We start from the raw sequence: 23,691 nt of genomic DNA, 5'->3' as shown, positions 1-23,691 counted from the left end.
AATGAAGATATCTCTTACAACTTCTTTTTCCTGATCGTAATAGTACACTCCTGGTGCAACTCTGGGACCTTTCGCCCGGCGCTCTTCGTTCATTTCCGCAACTCTTCGGACAGCCGCTTCGTTTCGTGCAATACGGTTTGCGATTGCTGCAGCATCTTCATCCACCCCCACAGCTTCTGGTTTTGGAACAGGATCGTCGTGTATTATACCCAGAAGTTTCAATAGTTCACGTGGATCACACCTTTCTCTCAGAGTGATTGCTAAATTGAATTGTCCTATCCAAGAATCCCAACTACAGGGTGGATCCGCTGTTGGTTTATGCCAGAATACGGGTACGCCTAACAGGTCAGTTCGATCCTCCGAGGTCGAAACTGCTGGCTGCGCCATGTGAATGCTTAAAGAACAGTTGTTAAAACAAGAATCAATTCTCCTTGTTTTATGTATAAATAATAATGTAAAGAATATAGATAGTTTCAGTTACGTAGATAATGTCATGACAAATCTTTTAAATACAACTTAAATCTTTCATAAGTTGAGACAGAATGAATGAGAGCACTTGATGATAAATCTAGAAAGGATTGGCAGGTCGGTCGCGACCTTGATAAACAAAAGGCGAGTTTAGCACGAATAACTAGCACACTAATGACGTCATAATAATCTAATAAACTACGCCACACCACAGTGGAACAAAAATATTGTCAAGTGATCCAGGCTCCTCAAACTTTACCGTCCCACCATCATCATCTGTTTTATTGTATAAAACTTTACTTTATTGTCAGCTCTGGATCGTATGCAGTTTTTAACAAACGATTATAAAATAATTTAGCCGGTGGTATTTGAAATCTGTTTCAAACTTTTTTGTCAACCAATCCGGAGGTCTAACCCGAAGCTTAACTATTTAGGTTGACAAGAGCGCATATGTATTCAGCGCTTATTAAACTATGACTTTTTTGCAAGAGCTCACCTAGCAAATTGCAGCGCACGTGCCAGTTAAACCAGCAATAATATGATTGCTGGGGAGTGCAGCCTGTATTTAGACAACTCGTCAGTATTTAGACAAATACTGTATGAACCAATCAGAATCGAGAAAAGACATAAATAATCCAAAATAAATAATACTTATTTATTGATTTCTTCTTTGTCTCGATTCTGATTGGTTCATACAGTATTTGTCTAAATACTGACGAGTCTGAATACGCGGTTGTCTAAATACAACTATGTAACCGATTGCTGGGCACCATCACTACTGGAGTAATAATATGTGAGCTGTGATAGGCGCTTAGCTACTAAATGATTACACTGCGCTCTTAAGGTTCTATTGCGCAACATCGGCAAAACAACACAGAACAAGGTTGAATATCGCAATTGTAGCCAATTTGCCAGGAAGCAATTAACCTCCAGGTAAACATTAGAGGGAGCTAACCTCAGTCAACATCATCTGTTCTGTTGTGTTTTTTGGGCGGGGAAGGGCTAGGTCTTTTTACCAGACCGACCTTTTACCAAACCACAAAGCAATAACTCAAATAGTTTAAATTAAAATTAGTCGAAATTTTGAAAAGGAAGTGGTTAGAACAAACAAAACTTTGTTGAAATCATTGTCTTTAACCAGACTAAACGGCGTCAATACATCTGTCAATCAAATTTGTTTATCGAGTTTTGTAAAAGGTCCATGGTGTCTTGGACAACAAGCCTACGGTACTTCACGCCGAAATTAAAACTTTACAAGCACCCCAAAACGCTATTTTATCATCTGCAAAATGTTGCTTTTCTAAAATTTTGGCAAGTTTAGTCCATAATAAGCGTTATTCATGACAATGCACCTTTTGTGATTCACATCCGTTAATAACATCAGCCGGTTTTTGAAATGCATAAATTATAAACATGAAAAATGCCTTCAACCATGTTTTACTTTTCAATTTTCCGGAACATCATTTGGAAGCTTAAATTATATGCAAACGCCAATAACTAGTGAAGAAAGATCATGAAATTCAGAAATTCTTCAAAAAAGTTTTCAAATTGTTCATATTTCACGACTTTATAAGGAATTATTCGGCTTGAAGTCCCTAATTTTACAATTCGGCTTGAAGTCCCGTCGGCTTGATGTCCGGCACCCGGTCCATGTTATAACTTTTCTGGTAAAAGGTCGGTCCCCCGGTGGGTATTCAGGAGTACCAAAACGCGAAAACAGTCGCGTTTGTACCAAAATAAAAAATCAGTCTCATTTGTACCAAAATGAAAAATCAGTCCCATTTGTACCAAAATAAAAAATCAGTCCCATTTGTACCAAAACTTAAAAACAGTTGCAACTTCACCAAATTCAATTATCAGTTAAAAGTATCATACAGTTTTGATTATATGAAATAAAATATTCAGTCCCAAGTTAAAGTTTTGATTAGTTTTGAAATTTTAGGATACTTTCACATACTTCCACACAAATCGGCCATTGTATACCAGTAATTTTTTATTTCGCGGTTGCCAAGTGTCAACGAATTTTTGAGAGCTTGGACACGTTCATTAAATAATCTCCCTTTTCTTGTCTGCTTTGGAGCGGGCTTTCCCATTTTTATAAGCTCCAGTTGATTCTCCACAATTTTTTCCTGTTGTTTCAAAAAACGAATAGCCAGCCACAAATTTGGAAAATGACGTTGAATTTTTCTATTCCAGATACTATTCCACCCCTCGCAAAAGTTGGTTGTTCGAAGACGTGCCGGCCTGTTTTGTACGTTCCACATTTTAGTAGGGAACGTTTGTATCCAAGTTTTGTGAAAGTATCTGAGAATTTTTTGCATCTCTGGGTATCGAGCAATTCTTTCAACTACCTCAGGCTCACTCAATAGTTCAACAAAAAGGGGTGCAATTTGATCTTCTGGTAGATATGCTGACGCCATTAACATTCTCACTATTTTTTTCAAGCCTGGGTCTTGACAATAGGATTTTCGGAGACCAACTTCCGATAAATTTCTGAAAATCGCCTGCGTGAAATGAAAATAGCACCCAAAATGCTCTGTTTCTGGAAAATCTGATTCGAGGGCCGAAATTATACCTCGTTCATAGTCTGTCACAATGACTGGGGGGACCCATCTATGACCAGTCAAGCGTTTGATTTTTTTGCCGACTATTTGAAAGAATTTTTGATATCGACAGGCTGATTTTCCACTTAAGGGTCCGAAAACTAACGGTAAACAACGATCTTCGTATATACCGTACAATACATAGAGCTGCTCGTAAGGTGGGGGGCTTGATTTGAATGTTCCGTCGCTCAAAAGTGCCTCCGAATTAAACAAAAGTGTCAAGTTTTCGTCCGAAGCGAATATTGTAACACCAGCATCAATATCATTGATGCTGGTGTTACATCTTGATGTTGGTGTAACATCAACACGCAGCAACTTTTTTCGCGTTCTGTAGAGGCTGGACTTTAGACTTTTGTACTCTGGCGCAACAGTCGTACTTGACTCCAATACGTTGTCATATATATTTCTTAACAGGTTTGTCGGGTCTTTTTTTGCTTTTTTCACCCTTTTTTGTCGAAAAACTTCCATGGATATTTCATTTCGCTCGTCATTGTGTGTGTGCATTCCCGGATATCTCGTAACTTTTTTGAAATCGGCTGTTAAAACCATTCGCACTTCGCAATTTGTCGAACGAAACAAAAAACATCGTAAATAAACAGCCTTGGAATTTTTTGAGTGGATCAAATAACGATAATTTTCATAAATAACAACTTTTCCCTTCTGAGTATTTATTAATTGTATTTGATTTTCCATATTATATTAAGATTATTTTGCTTATTATGTTTTCATCCAGCCGGAGATTAAATATTAATCGTTGAAACTGAATATGAACCGTTGAAACGGCCAAAATTCAATTTATTACCTAATTTTGCCTGAAATTATTTAATTATTACGTAATTATTCCTTATATTTCATCTTAAATGACCTCTGTTCCTATAATGTTACTTAATATAACCATGAAAATTTCAGCTGCTTCCGAGATTCGAACACCCGACTTAATGGTTTTAGAGCACATATTTTACCATTTGGCTATAGTCCGTTGAAAGATTCTGTATTTCGCGTTATCTTATTTTGGTACATATAGGACCGTTTATTTATTTTGGGACAAACGCGACTGATTTCTTATTTTGGTACAAATGACCGTTGGTACAAATGGGACGTCACCGGTCCCCCTTTTGGGGAGTGCAGCCAGTATTTAGACAGCCGCGTATTCATACTGGTCAGTATTTAGACAAATACTGTATGAACCAATCAGAATCGAGAAAAAACATAAATAATCCAAAATAAATAATAATTATTTATTATTTTTCTTCTTGGTCTCGATTCTGATTGGTTGAAACAGTATTTGTCTAAATACTGACCAGTATGAATACGCGGCTGTCTAAATACTGACATGTAACCCCCTTTTGGGGAGTGTTGGCAAATTAGCTGTCTGTGCTTCGACCGAAAGTTTAGTGGTTCGAGGGTGGGTATTCACGAGTACCAAAATGATAAATCAGTCCCATTTGTACCAAAATAAAAAATCAATCGCGTTAGTACCAAAAATATTCAATTGGCCTTAGACTATTAAGCCGACTACTTTAAGCTCTTGGTTTAAGGTCGCCGGTGGGCGCGCTACGCGCGCGTCGCCGCTTCGCGGCGATAACCGGCTCTAATTTTCGTATAGAGTCCTACCCTCTGTTGGCAAGCTCGCAACACGTTGGCGCGACTGTGGCGGTTACTATTCTGCTGTTTAGTTTTCTTCTGTTTGAACAGTAGGAAGTTAATGTAATAATTCGTTGGCTCACAATTCGACCAATCAGAAATCGAGTTGAATTATTTTGGTACAAATGGGACCGATTTTTCATTTTGGTACAAATGACCGTTGGTACAAATGGGAGGACGTCACCGGTTCGAGACCTTCCGTGATTGCTGCTCGCTGCTTGAACGTAAAGGAAAATGAAGAAAAATTATTTAAAAGTTCACGGCATTCTCAAGTAGGGGCACAGCAGCAGTTCTCTGCGAAGAGCTGCTATGTTATTCCTCTTCCTCGCGGTTAAGATAGTCAAGTCATGGTCTTAACAGAATTATATTTTTTTGTTCAGGAGGTGATGCTGATCAGGCGACAGTTTAAGTGCTGTGCGGGATGCTGTTGGTTCGCCGCCTGTTCCAGATGTACATACGAGGTCTGCATTGAAGCCCCACCCGGACAGGTGATTGCATACGTCACACAACAGTGCTCACCATGGCCGCCCAGGTAGAGATATTGTGAAAAAAAAGAATTACTTTTGAAAATTAATATTTACGCTTGAGATTTTCTAATTAGCAACAGTTGTCAAATTGGAATATAGACATTTTTTCCGGTTTAAACTCTTGTTTCACCGAATCACATTAAATCATTTGATTGGAGTGGGGAGCTTGGTTTATAATAAATTCGAATTTATCTTCTTTCCGGCACTTTCTGTCTAGAAATAAAAACTACGATAAAAGTCCTAGGTTCGAACCTGGCAAAGAACTTGCTCTTTTCAAACGGGAAAACTTCCGTTTAAAAAAATTGTCGGCCCTTTGTTTGTCTGTTTATATGTTGTCAGTTTAGTTGACATATCAAGGATTTTTCTTGCGCTGTTTGCAATGTTGACTAATGTAATCTGTAATTACACTACCAGCTTAGTATAATAGTACGACTTTTTTTTCTCCAGCCTAAGTCGAAATATTTGCGCCACTTTTACGGCTTTTTGACATTTGATTTATGATAAGTTAACACAGCTGATGCCTTTTTAATTCATCAAATGAACCGAAAAACGTTATTTATTTCAAATAGCAGTACAATGATAAAAAGCTCGATTTCAGAAATTTTCCAACTGAAAATGTCTTGCAATTTTAAAGGCATAATTTATACATAATTTGTCTTTATGCTTTCCAATTTGTTACTTGAAAAGTTAGTGTGGTTGTCTTCAGTTGTTATATTCGAAATTAATATATGCAACATTGAGACTTTGTAGTTGGTGCCACTTTTGCTGCATCGTATTGGCAATTTATTAGCATATCTAGCTGTTTTATTTGTGGCTAGTGTTAGTAAATTGTCATAGGGCCCGTGGTGCAGAAAAAATCTCCTGGTTGTAGGATCGATTCCGGCCCAGCAAAAAAAAGTTTTTTTTATGACTTACTCTATCTTTTCTTTTTCCTTTTAGAGCTGTTTTTTTGTCGTTTTCTTGCTAGTGTTTGCGAAACGAAGCTTCCTCTGTGTAAATTAACTACTTGCGATTTCACACAATTATTCTTTTGCAAGCTGGCACAGAGAACAAGAAAGCAAAAGTTCGAGAGAACAGTTTGAAAGACTGTTCGAGAGGCTTTGATTTCGGTTTCAAAACTGAGTTTAATTTCCATTAATCAGAGCAAACAATTTACCCATTGATTCATGTGTTTAACCCCATTGGATTAGTTTAAATTCATAGCAAAGACAGCCATAAAATCTATGGAGTTTGAAAGATATTCCACGAATTTTACCAAGTCAAACATATTTCAAACACGTGGTGAACTTATCAAAGATTTTGTTATGTTTCCAGATTTGTCATCCATTCCGCCAGCGAGGCTTCCATCGTCCAGTGTAACACAGAAGGACTGCTACTCACAGCAGCCGACAACAACAACGACACAAATAATCACGACACCAACTCCCCCAGTCCTGCCATTACGTCTCCCCCTTCCTCTCTCGTTCAAATGGGGGGCAGCACTCAATCTATTTCCTCCTTGACCTACACGAACAGCCACTACTGTAGAGCAAGGGAAGAGTTGTTTATCAAGGGGCCAATCTGTGTTTGTCAGGGGGCATGGTGTTGTGAACAAGACTTCATGGTCAGTGCTTACTAGAAATTTCGGAGTTTTCCGTTATAATTAATTTTTCGGCTTATGATTTTGCTTAGTCAACATATTTAGGCAACTGCTCAAAATTCTCCATCATGATGTTATGAAGAAAGATCTAGTTTTATGGCGAAGTGGTAAAATTATAGTCGCTATGGCTTGAACTCATGTCTTCGCATGTTTTATTTGGTTGATATTTTACTTCTAGTCTTCATTTGAGTTTGCATGGCAGAACTTTTGTTTATTTTCAGGTGTGATGGGCTCTCACTTCTATTGGTAGTTTGCTTCCCAAAAGAACACCAATTAATGCATGGCAAAGAATGCGTTTTCGCATGCTCTCTCACAAAGGTAGAAGTTAATTCTTACAAAATTTCCTGTAACCTTTTTAAACCCTTCTTCTCTCTCACAGACGAAATTTTTTACTAGCTGTAGTATTTGTAAATAAATTTTTTTTTCTTATAATAATCATTACTCAATCGAGCTTGCGAGATTAAGTGTATTAGTACGAACCTTCTTTTGTTTCTAACGTAACTCGCAAATAAAAGTGTTCACTTATTTGGTGGCACTTTTGCTATAATCACGATCTATAGCATTGGAAATTTCATAGAATTTGTTCTTTGCCTTATTTGTGGCTAGTGGTTGTTATTGATTTTGCGTATGTGGCTGAGTGATTAGCGCGTGAAACTCATAATCTCTAGGTCGTAGATCGAATCCGAGGTCCGAGGCGTAGCCGAATTTTTATTAGTTTGAGGCTTATTGCTACTTTTTCTTACTGGACATTATAGAACTGCTTTTTGTCGTGTTTTCGCTAACGTTTGCGAGGCGCAGCTTCTCTGTAATAAATTATTTTCAGACAGAAAATATACAAGAATTCAACAAAGTAAATTTAAAACTGCATAGGAGATCACCATTGCATCTACAGATTCGTTTTGTTTGTAGATCCGCATGCCAAAATACCGTACTGAATAATAAGTTGCGCTTAAATTTTGTTTATTTCAACAAGATCTAAGTTGACAAAATTATCTTTAACATAAAAAGATGCACAAATCTTAGCAAGTTTCTAATCTAACAAATCAATATGCTCTGTGAAGTTCAAATTTCCATCCAGGATGAAATCAAGGTAACGATTTTTTTGCGCCCAAATAATTGATTGTCGAAATTCATGTGCGAAACTTTTGATGGGCTTTTGTTGTTTTTTGGAAGTGTATTGTCTCTGTTTTATCTGTGCGTGCTGATTTAAAAAAGGTCGAATAACTGCTTTGAAGTGGCTTTTTTGTTCATATTAGATAGTAACAAAAAAGTTTTTGAATGAGTCCCGGTCGGACCTTATTTCTTAAAGAATATATGAAATTGAAATTTTTCCCGGGAAAAGTTGAAAAATGGTATTTTCGCTTGTCTGCTTATTTTTTATGTACCTAATTTTAAAGCATATACTTTTTTATGGAAACATCTTACTATTATTGAAAATGCTGTCTGGTTATTTCAAGTCATTATTGCACTGCAAGTGGCGCGAAGCTCCGCTTCGCCTGTGTATAATTGTTGATTTGTTTCTTAATTGGTGTGGAAAATCTAAATTATGTATCATGTGGGGAAGGGCGACAATTCGTTACAGGCGGCGATTCGTAACACGCGACAAATCGTAACAGGGCAAGTAGCGAACGCTTGCTCCGCTGAGCTTACATTCGGTACAATAGGAATAGTGCGCGTTTGCAGCTTATTCTATTGTTACGAATTGTCGCTTGTTATGAATCGGCGCCTCTTACCAATGGTTGCTTGTTATGAATTGTCGCCTGTTACGAATTGTCGCCTCACAATCTTGGGGGATATTTAAGAGTTATCTCTCGTTATAATATGACAGACACTTCCCTAAAGTTGTTATGTTCCTTTCTTAAAAGATAGATTTGCAACTTAGGTTATTTTTGCCCATGATAGTTGTTCTCAAGTCTCAAAATGAAGATTCTCACATCGCATCTGATTAGTTGAAATTAACGGAGTTGTTGAAGTCCGGATTCATTAATAATTATATGCTGTTTGAAACAAGTTGAGCTGTTTAAATTGAAAAAAAAATCCTATGTTTAATCTTTGAAGTTGATACTAGCTTTTATTATATATATAAACCGCCAAGCTCTCCCAACTCTAAGCGACCTACCTCGCCATAGCCTTATTAAGTGTTCATGAACGAAGTGATTATCGCTTATTTAGGTCGTGTTGTTTTGTTTGTTTGTTTTTTAAATGTTTTTATTTTACGATTTCAAATAGCATTAGCTATATCCGCTTTATCAATGTGATTTTATTGCCACTCGGTTCAAATTTGGTAGTTTCCAAAGCTGCTGTAAATTAATGTTGAATATCTTTCAAGTATTTTCGTTCATTTTTGGTAATTGTTCTTTTTTGGTAATTGTGCATACTATGGTGCTGCTTCAACTTATTAGTGTTTTTGAGTGCTGGAGGAGTTTATGTTGTCATCTCTGTTCGTGAAGGTTGTGGCATCGGACGGCAAGACTGAGATTGGGAAGATCTCGAAGCAGTTCTCGGGTCTGATCAAAGAGTACTTCACAGACGCCGACAACTTCGGAGTCCAGTTCCCACTTGATCTCAAGGTCACCATGAAGGCAGCTATGATAGGAGCCGTTTTCCTCATAGTGAGTTTATATCTTGCTCCATGTTTAGGCGTCTTTTCATACACACCTCCTTCTATCTGACTCCTACGCGTGGAGGTTATTTCATCAATGCTTGCCAATTTCACAGCAAAGCTTTTAATGCTGTCAATAAAAAGTTATCCAGTGTCAATAAACGAAGTGGAGACACTTTTTTGTGTCTTGACTTTTGGAGAAAGTCTTAAAAATTGTTCTCTTCACTCTCAAATTTGATTTTTCAATTTGAATTTTCAACGTTTCGTTTTTGAATTTTTGAAGTGCACTTGCAAAATGGAATGCAAGTTATGCTTCCTATTATTGAAAGTGCAAATGGCACGAAAAAGGTGAATGACTTCTACTTTCAAAAATGGATTTTATTTTCAGCGAAATAAAAAAATGCTTATTGCCCCAGTTTTCTCTAATTGAGTTAATTTTATGAAACAAGTGTCAATCATAAAAGAGTAAATTCGGAAGAAGTTCTAAGAACCATAACGTGCAGTGGCGGATCTAGGATTTTCTCGAGGGGGAGGGCGGATTTTCAAAAAAGTTTCGAAAATTTTGTCGACCTTTTTTTAGGTTGACCAAATTAATTTTCTCTCTATAAAGACCCCATTTTGACCAAATTTTCTGCGCCGCGGGTTTTTTAAGCAATTTTTTGAAAAGTTTGACCAAAAAAGCGCGTTTTTTAGCGTGCGCTCCCCTTCAAAATTATAATATATTGGCGCCTTAAGAAAATTTTCAGGGTCGGTCACCAAAAATGGATATCTCAAAATAATGCAAAGGGGGGGTACCCTTTGGGTCGGCAGGAGGTCGAAGTCCTGAGGCGGGGGGCGTCTGCCCCCCTTAAATCCGCTGGTGATATCGTGGTATATTTTGTTCATCGAAAATTGTAAGCTGAAAAATGTTCCATTAAGTCAAAAATGAAAATTGGTCAACAAATTTTTCCTTAAGTTCATTGACACTTTTCCCAATGTCTCCTGATTATGTTTATTCCATATGAGGTCAAATGGTAAGCATTAAAAACAATTTTTAGTGAAACTTAACTAATGGTCAAATAATACACCTATTGAAGTTCAGAGAATTATCAACATACACCAAGGATGGTCAAAAATTATAATTTCACTTCGAAGAATTCCTTTAACATTCTCATTTGACTCCATTTCTTATTAGATTTTGAAATTGTGATGTTGGCTGTGTTTAAGGACTTCATGTACTTTGAAAACGAGAGTAACAACCGGAACAGCTGATGGTTTCATAACAACCTAACTCCAATGTTCATTATCTACATCATCTACAAGGTTGGTTAGACTGCATGGCTATTTTATTCTTAGTCAATCACTAGTTTAAAGCGGAGAAGCAGGTTTCCTTTAATTTGCTGGACCATCAGATTTGGATTATCTTATTGGATTTTTTTCTGGTCGACTCTTTTTTTGTCTTTCTAATTGCAAATCATGTTCAGTCTTTATCAAGCATAAATAAATCGGAACGAAAACTTTTTTTCAACAATTTGCCCCACACTATCACTGAATCATTTTGTCAATTCTTTCAATTCTGTTATTTTGTCAACAACAGACATAGTTTGAGCATGTTGGTATTTTAAATATCCCTTTATTTGAAATTTGTTTTTTTTTGGCTATAACTTTGCCTATTCCAATTATTTATTTCTGTTTTTTTCCTATTTATTCGGCTTAAAACGTGTCTGCTTAAAACGTTTCGGATAATATAATATTGGCGTAGTGATCATGTATTGAGTAGTTTGATGGTCGAAAAAAAGTTTCTTATATGTGAGTGTGTGTATGTGCGTGTGCGTGTGTGTATGTGCGCGTGTGTGTGTGCGTGTGTATACTTCAATGGGTTGAATTTTTTCGGCTTATCAGGCATCTGCGCATGGTTTGTCGGCTCAGTTATATCTAAGTAAAGTTCGTTTTGATGCTAAATATGTAACGCTGGTACTTGTTTAAGTGTAAAAAAGTTTTAAGTGTAATTAAAGTTTTTTTCACTTATAAGTGTCTTGATGTTTTATCCAGAAAAAAATTCTTTAATTTGTTTACACTCAAACTTGGTTTTTAGCGCGTGACTTGTTTTCTTTTTAAGTTCAGTTTATTTCCTTTGTTATGAGGAAGGCGAACTTCACTATCGAACAGCAAAAATGAAAAGTTCACGAAAAACGTGACTGTCTTCTGGTTTCAAAATTGGACGTTAATTTCCTGAATTCTCTGCGGAATAAAAAAATTTACATATTAATCCAGTTTCATTTTAGTGCGGGAACCTTGGACGAAAAAAGTGCCAATCATGAACAGTTTTGAAATTCGAAAATTGAGAAAAATGTTCAAAAATTAACTGTTTGTTTTTTTTTATTCCTTGCTCTTTTACCGGACAGGTTTTTCTATAATTGAACTTCATTAAAAACAAATCGAGACAACTGAATTAATGTTTTTGGTAAAGCCAGTTTTTGTTGACATTTTTTATACTACAATTTTTAGGCCTACCGGCTCTGGCATTTTCTATCGCCCAGCTTGTCATGCTATGTTTGCGTTGTATCACATGTGTATCGAAGCTGCGCTTCGGCTTCGCGTTGGAAAAATTTTTGTTATGTCACTGCTGTTTTGATGTATCATTTTTTGGCATTTTATTTTTTGAAATGATCTTATTTTTCGGGAAAGTTTGCATCAGGTTGAAGTTGTTTAGACTTATTTATAATTTAAGCAATTTGGATATTGATTTGTGAGGCCCGTTTTTTACCGACTTGAAGCACATTACACTTTCGAATAACAAACGTTAAATGGCAATATAATGGACCCAGGCTTTCAGTTAAGAAAGCGGATTTTAGTTTCACGATTTTCTTCTTAAAAGCTCCTCAGTAGTCAAGTAATCCTCAGTAGTTTTGTCAAATAATGTTAGTTTATCAAAAGCGTCAATCATGAAAGGGTATTAAAATCAACGATTTTTATGCTGCAACACAAATACAGTCGCAAGAAAAGAGTATTATTCTAGTTTTTTTGTCTTTAATGTTCCTTCAGGAATTCGTTTTATGAGAATCTGATATTGTTTTTTTTTTGGTGTGCTTCAATGGGAAAGAAATGATTGTTTTATGGCCACGAGTTGCAATTTAAAAAAAATGATAATAATATTTCATGCGCTGTATGTTTCAGTTGGTCTGATTGACATAATTTGACCATTTCCGTCTCCAAGTGACCACCTCAACTTTATCCAATACGAAGAATTCCAAAACAATGTCCACACAGAAAGTTCCCTGAATCGAACTACGAGTCACAAATGCACAAACTGAGTTTCTATTCTTGAATTGATTTGTGCTATTGTAAACAAGATAATTAATTTCCAATTGAAGTGTATTTAAAGAGTTTGGTTGTTTGCAGTTCTTGATCTGTGAGAGGGTTTTTGAGGGCACTTTTGATAGAATTTTTGGAGACATTCAAAATATAGTAAATCTTCATGCTACAGTATTTTTACGGTAACTTCCTAATTGTCATAAAAATGAAACTATTCCCAAATGGCATAAATTTCAAGTTTTTCTTGTAATTCAAACGTTTTCTATCAATTTCTAATTCCAAAAATTCGTCTGGAACGAATAAATCTGACAAGATTTTGAATTAATTGCTTCCAAACATGTTGAGCGACAATTTTTTCGGAAAAATTTAACAAGAAGCTTATTACACCGAAGACTTTAGTCAAGGTGTTATGGTATCGTGTAACGGGGTTTTTTTTACACCGAAGACTTAAGTCAAGGTGTTATGGTATCGTGTAACGGGTTTTTTTTTTAATGTTGTCTGTTGTCAAGTGTCGACAAATAACGTCCACAGTTATCAATTATCATGTGGGCTGGACTATATCGCGCTATGTCACGTGATTGCGTATGTTTGTTTCTTTATTTGTTCATCTTTATTTATTTAATTATCTGTTCTTCTATTTATTTAATTATGTTTAGTTTGCTTATATTTATTTATAATTTATGTATGTACATATTTATTTTTGTTTATTTTTATCACGTGTTTTGTTTATTTATTTAATTATTCTTTCTTTCATTTAGTTTTGCTTTTATTATTTCTGCGTGTGTATTTATTTAATTTATTTATTTTCATTTATTTATATTATGGGTCTGTTTGTTTGGTTATTTGTTCATATATATTTTTTCATGTCTATTTAATTATTTGTACATTTCACTTTTGCTTTTATTTATTTATTTATTTATTTATTTATTTATGTATTTATTTATTTATTTACTTATTTATTTATTTATGTATTGATTTGTTTTTTTATTGCTTATTTATTTATCAGGTGTGTTTTGTTTATTTGTTGATATTTATTTCTATATTTATTTAATTATTCTTTCTTTCATTTAGTTTTGCTTTTATTATTTATGTATGTGTATTTATTTCATTTATTTATTTTCATTTATTCATATCATGGGTCTGTTTGTTTAGTTATTTGTTCATATATATTTTTTCATGTCTATTTAATTATTTGTACATTTCACTTTTGCTTTTATTTATTTATATATTTATTTATTTATGTATTCATTTATGTATTTATTTATTTATTTATGTATTGATTTATTTTTTTATTGCTTATTTATTTATCAGGTGTGTTTTGTTTGTTTGTTGATATTTATTTCTATATTTATTTAATTATTCTTTCTTTCATTTAGTTTTGCTTTTATTATTTATGTATGTGTATTTATTTAATTCATTTACTTTCATTTATTTATATTATGGGTCTGTTTGTTTGGCTGTTTGTTTTAGTTCTAGAACTGTTATTTCAGGCTCTTTCTCGATATAGCAAAATTTTGGTGTATACATGTATTAGTACGATTTTTTGTTCAAGAACTGTTATTCTTCAATTATTAGTTGTTCAAGTTGTTTGGTTTTTGCTTCAGTTTCTATGCCTTCGGTGTATTGCGCGTAGCGCCTATGTTTTAATGTTGTCTGTTGTCAAGTGTCGACAAATAACGTCCACAGTTATCAATTATCATGTGGGCTGGACTATATCGCGCTATGTCACGTGATTGCGTATGTTTGTTTCTTTATTTGTTCATCTTTATTTATTTAATTATCTGTTCTTCTATTTATTTAATTATGTTTAGTTTGCTTATATTTATTTATAATTTATGTATGTACATATTTATTTTTGTTTATTTTTATCACGTGTTTTGTTTATTTATTTAATTATTCTTTCTTTCATTTAGTTTTGCTTTTATTATTTCTGCGTGTGTATTTATTTAATTTATTTATTTTCATTTATTTATATTATGGGTCTGTTTGTTTGGTTATTTGTTCATATATATTTTTTCATGTCTATTTAATTATTTGTACATTTCACATTTGCTTTAATTTATTTATTTATTTATTTATGTATTTATTTATTTATTTATGTAATGATTTATTTTTTATTGCTTATTTTTTTATCAGGTGTGTTTTGTTTATTTGTTGATATTTATTTCTATATTTATTTAATTATTCTTTCTTTCATTTAGTTTTGCTTTTATTATTTATGTATGTGTATTTATTTCATTTATTTATTTTCATTTATTCATATTATGGGTCTGTTTGTTTGGTTATTTGTTCATATATATTTTTTCATGTCTATTTAATTATTTGTACATTTCACTTTTGCTTTTAATTATTTATATATTTATTTATTTATGTATTTATTTATGTATTTATTTATTTATTTATGTATTGATTTATTTTTTTATTGCTTATTTATTTATCAGGTGTGTTTTGTTTATTTGTTGATATTTATTTCTATATTTATTTAATTATTCTTTCTTTCATTTAGTTTTGCTTTTATTATTTATGTATGTGTATTTATTTAATTCATTTACTTTCATTTATTTATATTATGGGTCTGTTTGTTTGGTTATTTGTTCATGAGATATATATTTTTTCATGTTAATTTAATTATTTGTACATTTTAGTGTATACATGTGTTATTACGATTTTTAGTTCTCGAACTGTAATTATTTGTAAATTTTAGTGTATACATGTGTTATTACGATTTTTAGTTCTCGAACTGTTATTTCATGATCTTTGTCAATAATCAAAATTTTATTGTATACATGTGTTAGTACCATTTTTAGTTCTCGAACTGTAATTCCATGATCTTTGTCAATATAGCAAAATTTTGGTGTATACATGTGTTAGTACGATTTTTAGTTCTAGAAGTGTTATTTTATGATCTTCGTTGATATATCAAAAATTTAACCTATACATGTATTAGTACGATTTTTAGTTCTAGAACTGTTATTTCAGGCTCTTTCTCGATATAGCAAAATTTTGGTGTATACATGTATTAGTACGATTTTTTGTTCTAGAACTGTTATTCTTCAATTATTAGTTGTTCAAGTTGTTTGGTTTTTGCTTCAGTTTCTATGCCTTCGGTGTATTGCGCGTAGCGCCTATGTTCAATAACTGCAAGCTTACGCTTTTCGCTTCTGATTAAAAATTCTACTTGAATTGACTTTTTTTCTCACATTGTTCACGAAAAAGAGTTTTCATTTTTTTCAGTGCAACTATTGCATGCAATTTATGCTATTGGGAAATTTTTCATTTTTATGCCATTTGGGAATTATGCCATTTGAGACAATCTATTTTTATTGAATATTCACTGATACACACATTTGCCGGATTTTCATCATAGCACTTCGCGCACTTCATTGCTAGAAATTAGATTTAAAAGTAACACTTCAGCCCAATTTTCCTCAAATAGATGATTTTTTAAAGTAGTCCGAATCGCGTTAGAATGGAATTTGATATGAGTGATATATCCATCGACCTATTTTGATAATTATTTGGCTGCCTCGTTTCGCAAATAAGTGATATATGTGCTACACATGTGGGAATTGTTTTGCATACATGTGATAAATGCATACATATGATATATGTGCTTCAGAACCAAGTCAAATGCAACGACCCTTTCTGCTTATTTAGCCCAGTGAGTTTTTTGCTCACTTTGCATACGGCCGGAAACAATTTTTTTCAAATTGAATTTTTTTATTGGAAAAAAATATACTATCGTTTGTCTGCTTGCTTATCTTTTATCCAAATTAAGCAAATTCTTCACTTGATATTCAATTTCAATCAATTTTGTAAGCCTACTAACCATAATTTAAGCTCTTTTCCTTCCTACCCCCTCCTCTTACTTAAAGTCAATTTTATGGTGTAACAAGGGCTTTTACGAGGTTAATTATGCCAAATATATTTGTCATGTCTTAATTAATTCGCATGCTACTTTTGGTAATTAATCGGACAAGGTAGACAAAAATAATCTGCAAAGTTCGCAAGTGGAGGAAAAGGGAAAATAGCTTTTTTTTAAGTTTTTTTTTATCAAGTGATCATATCAAGCGAAGTAATTTTCCCATATAGAGGTCGTGTTGCTATTTTTGTAAAAAGAAAAGTCAGAATTTTCGTTCAAGCTCAATTTAATTTTCGATTTTTGATTTTTTAAAAGTTTAGTTCATTTGTTTTGTTAAAAGGAAGACAAACTATTGAATAGGAAAAGTGTAAAGACCACAAAAACGTGATCAACTTAAAATTTCAAAAATAGATTTTAATTTTTTGAATCTCCAGTGGAATTAAAAAATTGAGCAATGACCCAGCTGTCTCAGATTGAGTTTACTTAAGCAAAAAAGGCCAAGCATATTCGTTCTCGAAATTCAAAGAGTCTTAAGGGTATCTAATTTTTCCTTGAAAGTCAAAAATTGACGTTCATCCGGAAAATGATGGTTTTTTTTGTCTGTTTACTTGCCAGCATTATGTTTTTCAAACAGCCTGCTGGCTATGTTTATTTTAGTTGTAGTATTGTTACTTTACTTCCCGAGTTTTTACTTACCCCTCGCATCAAAACTTTTTTCTGCCTAAATAAATTTTGTCTGTTTACTTGCATTCATTTTTTTTCGAACAGTCTGCTGGCTATGTTCATTTTAGTTGTAGTATTGTTAATTTACTTCCCTAATGTGTACTTTTACTTCCACCTCGCATCATTTGTGTTGTTAAAAAAAGACAAAATTTTGAACAGGAAAAGTGTAATGACCATTTTTGTGTAATTTGGGAATTATGCCATTTGAGACATAATCTATTTTTGTTGAATATTCACTGATACACACATTTGCCGGAAGTTCATCATTAGTAAGAGAGCATGCGATGAAAAGTATTCAATGACACAACCCTTCACTGTACTTTTTACAACAAAGCGCTGTCAAACAGATTTTAATCGGATTTAAAATGGAGTTTTGATTGTCATGAAAGTCTGTCTCCGTTGCATTGAGAACAATGAGAAAATGATAATAGAAAATAATGCATTGAAAAATATTCATAATAATTGCATGGAGAGAATAACAACAAAAAGTATAGCTGGTTGCTGTGCACCAAAAATTTATCTCATTCGCACGAAGTTATATATTTTTTGTAAACTTGGCATAATCGACTACAGTTGTCTTCGAAAAAGATTTGTCAGTTGTCAAAGATTTTCGTCAGTTGTCAAACATTTGTTGGAGTTGAAAAAATCATTTTTCGAATTTTTTTGACAAGACAGCACTACATGCAACTCTAAAATTTTGTTTTCCTTGAGAAATGGTATATTTTTTAAGTCTTAAAAAATTTATCTGTTATAGCCCTCGCGCACTTCATTGCTGGAAATTAGGTTAAAAAGTAATATTTTCCGCCCAATTTTCCTCAAACATATCCGTTCTCGAAATTCAAAGACCCTCAAGGATAGCTATTTTTTCAGTCAAAGTCGAAAATTGATGTTTATCTGAAAAACAGTTTTTTTTTGTTTACTTGCATTCATTAATTTTTTTTCGAACAGTCTGCTGGCTATGTTCATTTTAGTTGTAGTATTGTTAATTTACTTCCCTTATTTGAATTTTTACTTCCGCCTCGCATCAAAATTTTTTTCTGCCAGAATGATGTTCGTCTGTTTGCTTGCATTCCTTTTCTTTCGAACAGTCTGCTGGCTATGTTCATTTAAGTTGTAGAATTGTTAATTTACTTCCAAAATTTGTACTTTTAATTCTACCTCGCATCAAAGTTTTCTTTCTGCCTAAATTATTTTGCTTGTTTTATTGGTTTAGAGATCTAATTTTGCGCCATTCAAAGAAAAACACAAATTTACGCCCATCAGTTCTCAAAAAAAGAAAGATTTTTGAATTTCAGATTTTAAAAGCAGAAAGCTTTTAGACAAAAATTTTGGTTCGTCTCAAATGTATTCAATTTGCTCGAGTTTTATCGGCTTAGTTGCCATTTGGATAAATGTTTTTGAAAACACATTGAACGCCTCAACTTCTTTTGCTTGTTGTGTTTTTATCAAAATAAACATCATATGGATCAACCTCTGATTTTTTTGAAATAATAGTTTTTTCAGCGTTTGATCGACTAATTGGCTTTCGTTATTTTTTGTCTTGGATTGCAATGCTATCCAATGCTACTGCAAGTGACGCAAAATTTTGCAAGTTGTGTGTTAAAAATCATAATAAAAGCAAGGGTAGGTGTTTGCTGTGCAAGCATCACTAGAAAAAACGGGAAATCAAATGAAAAACAAAATCAAAATGAAGGTCAAAAAGAATTTATTCGAAGTCGAGTTTGCTTCTTTTTCTTTGTTTACGCTTGCTATTAGCAAGCGTTATCAATCTGGAATATTGACTGTTTTTTTTATCGTTTTAACAACTTGCTTAGAAGAATCACTTGATTAACTTGTTTCTTGGTTCATATTGAATTCAAACATCTATGCGTTCACGCCAACTTAGCCCGGAAGTAACGAATATGCCTGGGACGGAAACAGTCTTGGGTTCGAAGTTGACCAGGACCTGTTTTTTTCCAAAGAGGAAGTATACTCTTTCAAATAACATTGTCAACCAGCTATTTGTATGCCTATTTTTGTTTACTTTTGTTTCGCTTTAAAAAACTTCTCAGCCCAAAATATTTTGGCCTATTTTTATGGGTTCAATGAACAAATTTTGGGTCGTTTCAAGGGAAAGACATCTTGAACACGCCACTCCGCACTTTTAGTGTTGGTTGTGTTTTTACCAATCTATTCGTTGAAACTTTTTTTTCCTTAAAGGAAATTATTTCCAAGTCCATGTAAAAAATAATAGTTTTTCTCAGAAACTTCTGCTGATTTTCAAAAAGGGGTATTCAATGAAAGACCGCTTACTCTCCTGTGTGCCTGTATATTCCCCTAGAGTCTCTTCTTACTTGACCCCTCTGTCTACAGCGTTTGAAATAGTCTGTGGGGGAATAATTGAACCATATTTTTGATTTTTTTCGTTTTTTTTTGAAAATACCCCCTTGAAATCTTAGTTTTCGATTCCAATGAATAGAATGGTTTCGGAAACTCCCTGCTTGAGCTCCCTCGGAATAGTCAAGTTGTTGGTTTTTGACCATTTGTTAAAATTTTTGAATGATCTCGAAAACTACCCTGCCGAATTTGAGTTTTTGGCTTCAATTGAAAGAATGGGTTGTGAAAAGCTCATTGGCTTATGCTGGTACTCCCAAATTCTTCTGACACTAAAAAATATGGCCTTCGGCAAAGTCAAAATTTTGATTTTTTGGTCGTTTTTTTTTCTATGTTTTTTGACATTTCTTGAGAACTACCCTCCTAAGTCTGAGATTTTTGGTTCAATCAAACCTACATGTTCAGTTAATCGTTTTTGCTGAAGTGGCTACGCACTATTTTTTCACACAAAAACTATGGTTCTCGGAAATTTCAAGTTTTTGATTAGTTGACGGTTTTTGGATTTTTCTCGCTTATTATCCTGCCAAATCTGATATCATAGGTTTAAATCGAAACAACAGGTTATTGAAAGCCAACTTTTATAACTGACTCTGCAAACTTTTTTGGCTTTACGCGAAAACTATCGGTCGAATTCTCAGGTTGCGTTCAATCGAGAAACCTATATTTGAAAATCTTCGCTGCTTAAGCGGCCATTCCTTATTTTTTTTGTAACAGAAATGATATCTTCTTGGGAAACTTGATCATCTTCAAGTTTTTTTCAATTCATTTTGTTCTTACTTAATTTAGAAGAAAAAAAAGGGGTTTCGGTCAAAGACCAATTTTTGAAATTACTTTTTTAGCGCCGCATCAGTATAGCAATTTCATTTCGTCTTTTTTTGCCCAAATAACTGTTTTTTTTTCTATACTTATTTTCTATTTTTGTCATTGGGTTCTTAGAAAAGAATTCAATTGTATTTTTATTACGCTTGCGATTAGCAAGCGCTATCAAATCGGAATATAGATTTTTCGGGTTAGCAACTTGTTTAACGATTCATTCGAATCATTTAGTTTCTTGGTTCATAATGAGTTCAAAATTCCAAGCGCCTCCAGCACACTTAGTCTGGAAGTAACGAACTCGCCTGGGACGCCAAAGGTCGAGGGTTCGATTCTGACCAGAATCTGTTTTTTTTAACGGTAAATATTCCGTTTCAAAAAAAATGTCACTTCTTAGATTGTTTTGCTGTAGTTTTTTTGTAGATGCCTTCTATGTTTTATTTTAATCCTGCAATTGGTAGTTCTACTAATCATTCGGCTTGCAGACCTATTTTTGGGTTGTTCGAAAGAACCATAGTTTGAATGCTTTTTTCGGATCGCTCAAAACGTTAAAAATCTCTTAGTATTAATTTTTTCAAGGCAAAATTTTTTTTCGCTCAAAATTGTTTTTGAATTTTCAAAAAATGCCTTCGAATGTGTTTCTGGACGTCTTTTCTGCAAATAAAACATCATTCCAGACAACATTTTGAAGTTTTCTTAGTTGTCGTTTCGCAAGTGATAAAGACGAGGCTACAAAAATAAAGTTCTTAAGCTCAAAAAGATTCATCACACTGCGTCAAATATTCTCCGCCAGCCTGGATTGTTTGCCAATTTCTATCAACTTTGCTTTTCTTCAAAGCTCGTCAATCGTCTAAATGTGGCTGATGTCATCATTTGAACTTTAAAATAAATAGTTTTCATTTAATTATTCGATTCGTTAAGTGTTACTATTTAACAAAATAGACGTTCGTAATGCTTCAGTGTTTAGCGTTGTTTTATCTAATCGTTTCAGCTTTTTGTTCTGAGCAACCCCCTTCTGATACTGTTATCGAGCCTAGCGCTCGACTTTATTGGTCATCGATAACTTTCGAAATTCCGCGAAGTGGTATTTCCTACGACCATTATGACTATTGCGCCACTTTCAGTAGTTTTTACTGTTTGCATGCTTTCGAGGCAACAGTTGGTGAGAGAGATTTTTTACCTGGCTATGATTACAAAGAGGTAGCTGCTGCAACGGACCGACACTTAAGTAATTTTGAACTCTTGGCTGTGAGCAGCTGGTTGTATGCGTGAACTATATACCAAACTGCAATGGTTTAAAAGTTGGTAATATTGGTGGCCTTGCTCGAATTAAACGGTCATACAACTGTTAAATTAGGGATTATTTGGTTTTTTGACAGTTTTTGTTCCGACCAATTCACTTACAAAGACTAGAAGAGACTATGGATTAGCTAATGTTTTTTTTTTCGTATAGTTTTAGAAATTAGGTAAAACTCACTGGGAATAAAGTGTGTTATCATATTAAAGTCCTATTGGCCGTGCTTCAGATTCCAAACAAAGCTGAAAAGTTTCCAACAATCTAGTTAAATTAGTTAAAATTTCGTTTTTTTTAGTCAACGGTACGAAATTTTTAATTCAAACTAGTTTTTGGTCACCTCTCAATTTTATGGTGTAACAAAGGATTTTACAAGTGTAAGTAATCTAATTATATTTGTCCTGACCTATTAGTTTGCATTCTTTTTTTTGTAACAATCGGACTATAGGGACAAAAATCACCTGGAAAATTTTCATTCGGAGGTAAAAGGAAAGTAGCTATAGTTTTGTTTATTTTCTCTCATCAAGTTTAAAAGAAGAAAGAGATTGTTACGTAAATATGTCTTGACGGCTTTTTCTTCAGAAAAAGTCTTATTTTCGTTCACGCTCAATTTCGTTTTTTGCGGTTCGAATTTTGATTTCTTTTTAAATTCACGACATTTTCAATTAAAGGAAGACAAAGTGTATTATCAAACAAAAAAATGAAAACTACAGAAAACGTGATCGACTTCTGATATCAAAAGTGGATTTTAACTTTCTAATTTCTCAACGGAAATAAAAATTACACATTGATCCAATTTTCTTAAATTGGGTTTACTTAAGCAAAAAAGCGCCAATCATATTTGTTCTAGAAATGCAGAGAGCCTTTAGGGCATCTACTTTTTCTGTGAAAGTCGACAGTTGGTTTCCCCCCGAAGAACACATCAGTTTTTTTTATCTTTTCACTTGCGTTCATTGATTTTGTTCATTGTAATTGCAAGTTTTTGAAGTTCCCGCGGAAACACAAAAGTAAAAAGACAACAATTTTGTTTCGTCTCAAATGAATATAGCTTTCTCAAGTTTTCTGGGCTTAGCTGCCACTTGATAAAAGTTTTTCAATATTCTTTTAACGTCGAAATGCTTTTTGCTGATTGTGTTTTCATCGAACTAATTATCATTTGAGACAAGTTTAGTGTTTTTTGTAATAATAATTGTTTTTTTTTAAAGCAATTTTGGGACCGATTGGCTTTCGTTTCGTTTTTTGTCTGCTAATTTACATTTCTATGCTGTGTGGTATTGCAAATTTGCAAAATTTTGCAAGTTGCGTATTAAAAATAATAATAAAACCAGGACAGCCGGTTGCTGTGCAAGTTGCGCAATATGTTCCGAAGACCATATTCATAAAAACTACAAATAAAAGTCCTTAAAAAATTAAATTTTTCAAATTTGTGATTTGTGTCTTTTTTTGTTCGTGGTGTGTCGATAAAATTATACACACTTTGACAAAAACTAGTCAGCTAAGCATAATTGGCAACAGTTGTTTTGAAAAAAAGAATAACAAACTAATTTAAAAACTTTTTCTATTTCTTGGAACTAATTTTTTTTTTAATTTAGAAAAAAATTTTATGAGTGAAGTGCCAAATATAACTTCAGAAACTAGTTTCCGCTTAGAAAAATTGAGTTGTTTAGTCTAAATGACTAATTTAACAGGCTATCATTTGGTCGAAGTTAGACAAAAACGAAAATATTAAAATCGTTTTTCTCGACACTGGGATTTTTTTGGAATCACGATTGAAAGGGTTTTCATATGATATATCATTCAACCCAGTCTTATGAATTTTTGTGGTACCTCGTTTTGCGTGGAGAAAAAA

General features: G+C 33.4%; 2 protein-coding genes across 6 annotated transcripts in view; both read left to right on the top strand.

The window, feature by feature from the left end:
* LOC134854585 (phospholipid scramblase 2-like) overlaps nucleotides 1-12,835 on the top strand; it is a 31,707-nt gene extending 18,872 nt beyond the window's left edge. The window contains exons 6-10 of one of the 2 annotated variants that reach the window (XM_063870892.1): nucleotides 5,096-5,247; nucleotides 6,557-6,845; nucleotides 9,332-9,493; nucleotides 10,690-10,785; nucleotides 12,640-12,835. In XM_063870892.1, coding sequence (XP_063726962.1) covers nucleotides 5,096-5,247; nucleotides 6,557-6,845; nucleotides 9,332-9,493; nucleotides 10,690-10,734 — 648 coding nt within the window. In that variant the 3' untranslated portion in view covers nucleotides 10,735-10,785; nucleotides 12,640-12,835. Of the gene's footprint in view, nucleotides 1-5,095; nucleotides 5,248-6,556; nucleotides 6,846-7,102; nucleotides 7,200-9,331; nucleotides 9,494-10,689; nucleotides 10,786-12,639 lie in introns of those variants that run through there. The other variant, XM_063870893.1, reaches the window with a different exon arrangement.
* Nucleotides 1-23,691, top strand: part of LOC134854905 (potassium voltage-gated channel subfamily C member 4-like) — a 529,156-nt gene that overhangs the window by 307,664 nt on the left and 197,801 nt on the right. The gene's annotated exons all lie outside the window — the stretch shown is intronic.

Source organism: Symsagittifera roscoffensis, chromosome 9, assembly GCF_963678635.1.
Source record: "Symsagittifera roscoffensis chromosome 9, txSymRosc1.1, whole genome shotgun sequence".
Taxonomy (NCBI): domain Eukaryota; kingdom Metazoa; phylum Xenacoelomorpha; order Acoela; family Convolutidae; genus Symsagittifera; species Symsagittifera roscoffensis.
Note: the sequence above shows the minus strand (reverse complement) of the source record. Positions and strands in the feature narration are given on the sequence as shown.